The sequence below is a fragment of the Triticum aestivum genome, chromosome 3B (assembly GCF_018294505.1).
Source record: "Triticum aestivum cultivar Chinese Spring chromosome 3B, IWGSC CS RefSeq v2.1, whole genome shotgun sequence".
Taxonomy (NCBI): domain Eukaryota; kingdom Viridiplantae; phylum Streptophyta; class Magnoliopsida; order Poales; family Poaceae; genus Triticum; species Triticum aestivum.
The window spans coordinates 66,302,589-66,309,674 of record NC_057801.1 but is presented as its reverse complement, the minus strand read 5'-3'; the positions used below and the strand labels follow the sequence as shown (position 1 = coordinate 66,309,674).

The following is a 7,086-nucleotide window of genomic DNA, read 5'->3' as shown; positions in this document are numbered from 1 at the left end:
TTGCACGGACCGACGGCCAGGTCTGTACGACGTGGGCACGAAATTTCCTCTGGCACGGCAATACGCACGTCGAGCTGCACAGTGCTCCGTTTGGAACGCAAGGTCGAAAATGGCGTCCTTCCTTTTCGCAGGGGAACAGTAAAGTTTTCGCCTCGGCAAAGAAAGAAAAGCTTTTTATCAGTAGCAGCAGTAAAGCTGAAGAAGACGGATCACGGGCTCACGGGCATAAATTCGCAGCCGTACGCACGCGCAACCGCCCGGGAATTGAAGCCGCTCATATGCGTTCCATGCGTGCGCCGACGCCGACCGAGCTGCCGCTGCTTCCGTGAAGAGTCCTCGCTCCGCATGTGATCGCCTCCGTCCTCCTCCGGTCCTCCTCCGGTCCTCCACCTCTATCCCTACTCCCTAGCCAGTCCTGTGCCCCCTCTCCGAGCAGCAACCCGTGGCTTGCTTTGCTTGACAGGGTGATTGAATGGGGTCGCCGACGCCGCCGCCGCCACCGACGACGCCATCATCACGGGCCAGCTGTTACTCCCTGCGCCTCCGCCGGAGGCGGGCGGTGGCGGGTTTAAGAAGGAGCAGGCAGCCGCGGGGCAAGATGAAGCTCATGTACTTTCTGATGGACGGCGAGGGGGAGGAGCAGCGGTGCCGGGCGGAGGAGCTCCGGCTGGAGGTGTCGGAGCTGGAGGCCGTGCTGGCCAAGGAGGAGCGCCTCAGCCGGGTCCTCCGCTGCTCGCTCCAGGCCGGCCGCCTGGACGCCGCCGCCTGCCGGTGCTGCCTCTCCGCCCACCTCGTCCCGGCCAAGGTAATTGATTGTGCTTGGCATACTTCTGAATTTACCTCATTCTCACTTCATTGTGCTTGGTAATTGATTGTTTTCTGTCACCGAGTGTAAAAGTGTTCCAAACATTCAGTCCCAACTCTGAACTGTAGAAACTTGAAGGCAGATGTAACATCACTCGCCGTGCATCACAGGACTTGACAGTCGGTCATGATCATGTCTCTGCTACCACCTCGTTGTCTGTTTGCCTGCAGTATTAGCTAGCTTACGAAAACTAGTTCTGTGGAAGGATGAATGCTGTGTGGCATATGGACATCTAGCTCGACAGGAGTCACAGGAGGACACCCAAAGGACTATTTCCAAATTGCACGCCACAATGCCGGATTTGTCCGCACATAACCATCCCCCATTATCCGCCACACCTCACGTCCTAGGATTCCTGCCCGCCTGCCTGCCTTCTCGTACCTGACAAATCACTTGATTGCACCTGTACGGTTTGCTTCACTAAGTGGTAACTTAACTAAGCAGTCCATACACCATTTCTTCAGTAATTTTGTTAGGCGGCATGCTAATCTGTGCTCATAGGCTCATAGCAACCATAGGTAGTTCTGATCACTGAAAGTGTTGGTTGGTAATCGGATCGATTCTCGTTGCAGATCAGGGGGCTCCTCGCGGAGCTGGCGATTGTGGAGGACGAGATATTCTACCTCGAGAAGAAGGTCGACGACCTGCGGACGCGCCTCCTCCGGGAGCGCAACTGGACCCACCACTGCATTCTTCAGCAGCAGCAGCGGCAGCGGCAGCAGGACTGGCCGCCGGGCCGGCACTGCATTGGCCGGAGGGAGCTCCATGGCGGCGAGCAGCTCCCAAGGCTGCCTGGTCCAGGCGGCGGCGGCGGCGGCGATGGAGGAGGTCTCGAGCGTGAGAGCAAGGCCTCTGCTGGGTCTGCCTCTTCGCAAGGTACAGATGAAATGAAATGTTCAGCAGACGCAATTTCAGAATTTATAGGTTGCTCAAATAGTTCTTGCAGAACAACAAGTTGATTCTGATTTTGAAATCTTTGGAGGACAGGCGAGGAGACTGATCAGAGCAGAAGAAGCAGCCACTCTTTTGAAAATCTCAGGCCTCCAGAAAGGAAAATCTGCTCGAGCAGTCCAAACAAGCTGTCAGAAGAGCTCATCAAGCTGACGGTGACCATCTTCCACAAGCTGAGCAGGACAACGGATCATGCAGACCCAGAGCTGGAGCTGAGCAGCGCGCCGAAGCTCAACATCACCTCCTGCATAGGCTCCTCCAGAAGCCTCGCCCCCAAGTTGTCCTCGTCGTCGTCGAGCGACCGTGCGGCGCCGTCGCCCATCCGCTCCGTCAAGAGCCGTGCAGCAGCGCCCCTGGAGTGCGGCGGCGACGAAGGGGAGCCGGCCGGCCGGTGCGAGAGGTTCGTCGAGTTCACCCGGAGCTCGTTCGACTCGAGCCGCGTGTGGCTGTGCCTCGCTGACATCAAGAACTTGAGGTCAGAGTGTGAGAGAGACCCTGATCATCGTCATTGCAAGAGGACGGACAAATTTTAATTTGTTGCAATGTAGCATTGAAATTTTATTTTTGTTTTCTTCAGAGTGCTGATGAACAAGCTGTGCACCGTGGATCCGAGCTTCCTGACCAACAAGCAGAAGCTGGCCTTCTGGCTCAACATCTACAACTTCTGCGTGATGCATGTACGGTTTAAACCCGAACTGACCAACACAAGAACACCATTTATCAGCTAATTGGTGAATACAAATTATATAACCTGATATATATGACCCATGAAGAAATTAACTGTGAATTTTGCCATGTTATCAAATTTTCAGGCATTTCTTCAGCACGGTCTGCCTCCATCGCCGGACAAGCTGCTGGCCCTGCTGAATCAGGCTTCAGTGAACGTGGGAGGAAGGGTGCTGAGCGTCCTGTCGATCGAGCGTCTGTTCCTCAGGCACCCCCCTGATGAGGGCAACAAGCAGGTAACTAATCTATCCACCGAATTCCACATCAATCTTGTAACCCGATTGATGTTCTTCATCTTACAGATTAATCAATTTATACAGTAGTATTATTTAACCTGAACATTTTGGATGTATGGAAAATTGGCTGAGAAGGGGATGATGATGGAGGAAGGGGAGAGGGACATGCAGCTCTGCTACGGGCTAGGGTACCCTGAACCCAACGTCGTCTTCGCGCTCTGCAGGGGCAGCCGCTCCTCGCCACCGGTAAGTATCAGCTCGATCGATCGCGATCCCCAACTGTTCTTGCCGAGCCTGACAGGATCGAGGACGTACGAAGTGCAGGTCCGGGTGTACACGGCGGAGGAGGTGTCGAGCGAGCTGGAGGCGGCCAAGGTGGAGTACCTGGAGCGGTGCGTCCGCGTGGCCGGCGCGAGGAGGAAGAAGGCGAAGTCGAAGGCCGCGGCGGCGGCGGCGACGATCGTGCTGCCCAAGCTGCTGCACTGGCACATGCGGTGCTTCGCCGACGACGTGGAGTCGCTGCTGGAGTGGGTCCACAGCCAGCTCCCGCGCGCCACCAGGGCGCCCGAGCTCAAGAGGGCCATCAGGGAACTCCTCCACCGCGGCAGGCCGCCGACGCCGGAGAAGATGGTGGAGATCGAGCCTTACGACGCCGACTTCAGATACCTACTGCCCCTCGTCTCGTGAATGCATATACTGCCGTGCCGAGCATATAGTAGTACGGATTAGGCTGCATATATATGGTGTCGTGCTGTCACTGAGTACGTACGTGTTGCTGCGTATAGTTAAACTTATTTTTGTGTAGCTATTATATTTCATTATGTGTATATGTACGTGTGGTAGATGCATGAAGAGATCAGATGAAGATAAATGGGAAAAGTCTAAAATAAACCTTGAATTTGTAGACGAAAGCTAAATCAAACCCTGAACTTTTAATCCCTGAAATCAGCACGCTGAACTATCTGATCCCGGTCTATTTTAAACCTCGAGTGAGTTGCCAAACAAGGATCGTTGACATGGCAGCTAAAACCCGGGATCGCTGACTGCCGGCGGGCTGTACTGGGCCACCAGGAGAACTTAAACTGCCGCTGGACGGTAGGCCAACCAGGCAAACATAAATATACCAGAGCAATTGAAGCGTTGTCTTGCCTCAAATTTTTTTTGAGACGTTGTCAGGAATTGAACTTCGAACCTCTCGTTGCTGCCCTTCTCCTGATAGCCACTCTATTTAATACCTGTTGTTGATAAATAAGAAGCACGAAAATATTTAACAACACACAGAAGCGTCGAGATTTTAAAACAATTCTGAAATTTTTAGATATATTTTCTTCAACATCATCAACAATTTTAAAATCTGAACATTTTTAGAATTATGCGGAAAACACAAACACATTTTGAAAACGTGAAGCCTCTTTTGAAATCCCCTACGATTTTGAAAGTGCGAACACTTTTTACAAAAAGGAATAATTTCGAAACATGAACAAAATTTGAAAACATGAACAATATTTGAAAATTTGTTCCCATTTTAGAAAAAGTTAGGAAGTATTCGGACTTTAAAATTTATTCAGGTTTCAAAATTTGTTTCCATTTTACAAAGAAATATTTATGTTTCAAAAAAACTTCTTTTGGAAACTGTTCGCACTTGTTTTGTTTAGGTTTCAAAAATCATTCTTGTTTTCAAAATTTTGTTCGTGTTTATTTTCAAAAAGTGTTCGTGCATTAAAAACTGTTCGGGGATTTTAAAAATGGTTTGTGTTTTCAAAATTTCTTTCTGTTTATTTTTTTAAAATCACAATTCCAAAAAATGTTTGGAATTTAAAAAATTATTTTTGTAAGAATACTTGGATCTCAAAATTACTAAAATTTCCAAGAAAATGTTTCAAAATTATAAATGTTTCAAATCTTGAAGTTGCAGTGTCTTATTAAATATGTTCGCACTTCCTGTTTAAGACAAAAGTCGTCTGCTAGAGTGGTTAGCGGGATGAGCATAGTAGCACCAGGTCCCAAGTACGAAATCTTGTTAGTCTTTTTTTCTTTCTCTTGTGTATTTTTAAGTCGCACCATACAAAAAAAAAAGACACTTCGCGCCTGATGGGCCGGCGGATCATGTCCGGCCTTAGCGTTACCTGCCACGTCAACAATCCCCTTGAAAATATGCTCAAGGTTTAAAGCAGACCGGGATTAGAGAATTCGGTGTGCTGATTTCAGGGATTAAGAGTTCAGGGTTTGATTTAGCTTTCGTCTATAAATTCAAGGTTTATTTCAGACTTTTTCCAAGATAAATGGACATTGCGCTTGTTGATGGCGATGCTGTGAAGAGAATTCCTCATAAGGTTCGGAGACATTTTTCAGTTATAGCAAGATTGCAAAGGTTGTTTCATAAGGGAAACGATTGGGCGCGGTGCGCCGGCCAAACTTTCAGCCAGTTCGCACACCACGCTGGCAAACGCGCATACGCAGTGGCCCCGCGCGCCCCGCCTCCTTCCTATGTGTCTTCATCCCCTACCTCCAGCCTTACGCGCGCGCATCCCTCCCCCTCTCCCCTCCCCCGGGCTGCGATTGGGCCATCACGATCTCCATCATCGATGGCCAGGCGCTCCCTCGCCGGCCGCCATGGCCATGTCCATCCCCTAGATACAGCCTTCACAAGCACGCATCTCCTCCCCCTCCTCCCGGGCTGCGATGGGCCACCACAAGCTCCATTGCCGGTGGCCAGGAGCTCCCCTCGCCGGCCGCCATGGCTACCTGCCGCCATGCTCGGATCCATCCCGCGTATACAAGTGTTGCAACCGTCACCTTGGAAAGCTTCAACAGCAGTTGAAAAAAGCTTCAACCATAGACACAGAAAGCTTCAATGGCACTGCACAACAAGGGGAAGTTGCAACCGTAGTTGTATTTTGCTACTACCGGCGAAGCTTTTTGGTACATCCATCAGGTGGAGCTGTGACCTCGCGACGACGACAACGACAATTTGCTGCAACCGTAGTAGGATTTTGCTACTATCGTTGGAGATTTTTGCTACATCCATTCTTTTTTCTAGAACGCAATGGCTGCTACATGCAACGACGAGCTACAAACGGCGACGATGGTGACAGACTTTTTTGCTGCAACCGTTTTCTCCGTTTGCTACGACCGTGCAATAGAAAGCTGCAACGGGCGGCCATGGGAGCCACATGCCAGCGGCAACGGCAGACGTCGAGCTGCAACCGGCGGCAACAAGAGTTGCATCCAGCGGAGCTGCAACCTGCGTCTGGTGTTGCCGGAGCCGCGGCCATCACCAGCGAGGGGGAGCTGCAACCCACGGGAGAAGTTTTGCTGCATGCGTGGATCTGGATGGCGACGATTGGCAGCGAGTGCGGCATCCAGCAGAACGAGAGCGACAGAGAGAGGGGTTGCAGGTGAGGGGGTAGCGGCCAACGGGCCAGGAGGACAGCCAGGCGACAGAGAGCCGCGCTCGCGCTGCACGCAGGGAGGAAGAAGAAGAGGGAGAAGTCAAAGCATAGATCGAACGGCTGCTCGCTAGATCGGGTGGCTGGGGTTGGACCGGCTGAACCGTTTGGGCCGGTGCAATGGCGCCTAGCGTCGCCCGTTTCATAATGTTTAAAGAAAAGAGGATGTACTGTGGCATTCTAGAAACTAGGAGTACATAGATCAGAATGTAAGCCATCTCATGGTAGTGATTGGACAAGCTTCAATCTGAAACACAAAAAGTTTGCTGCTGAGCCGAGAAACATTAGACTTGGCTTAGCTATAGATGGATTCAACCCATTTTGCCACCAGAGCGCCACATATAGCATGTGCCCAGTGCTTGTTATCCCTTACAACATACCACCAAATGTTTGCACCAGGAAACCATCCTGATAATGATAGCGGGAAAAGGAAGCGTGGCAGGGCAGAAGAGAGATTATTGTTTACCCGCAGGTCCACTTTGTGGGACTTGGAGTATTGGAAAGATTTGGAACTGCAGCATAATCTTGATGTGATGCACATCAAAAAAAATATATGTGGCAGCATTATCGGCACACTTCTTAAAGGCAAGACGAGGGGGTTCAAGAGTGTCTGTAGCGCCATTGCATAGACAAGTTTGTGGGCTGGCTCGCTCCCGCGACTAGGCGGGCGCTAGGGTTTCCCCCGCCCCCCTCCCGCCGCCGCCGGCCGTCGGCCCCGCCCCCCGCCTCCGCCCCCCTTTCGCCCTCCCCCTCCTCCGTCTAGGCCGCCTCGCGCCGCCTCCCCGGGAGGTGGCCGGGGCGGAGCTCGCGCCCCTCGCCCGCAGGTCCCCTTCTTCCCCATCTCCCCCCGCTGCCCTCG

General features: G+C 51.8%; 1 protein-coding gene across 2 annotated transcripts; it reads left to right on the top strand.

Annotated features, from left to right (window-relative positions):
• Positions 1-246: 246 nt before the first annotated feature.
• Positions 247-3,682, top strand: LOC123064806 (uncharacterized). Of its 2 annotated transcripts, none has more exons than XM_044488211.1 (7): positions 247-805; positions 1,438-1,741; positions 1,853-2,291; positions 2,394-2,493; positions 2,629-2,778; positions 2,914-3,024; positions 3,098-3,682. In XM_044488211.1, the coding sequence occupies exons 1-7, from the start codon at positions 473-475 to the stop codon at positions 3,581-3,583; spliced, it is 1,923 nt and encodes a 640-aa protein (XP_044344146.1). In that variant the 5' UTR covers positions 247-472; the 3' UTR covers positions 3,584-3,682. The 2 variants fall into 2 exon arrangements, with proteins under 2 accessions (XP_044344146.1, XP_044344147.1); XM_044488212.1 differs by having other exon boundaries at positions 249-805; positions 3,103-3,682.
• The last annotated feature ends 3,404 nt before the right edge of the window (positions 3,683-7,086 follow it).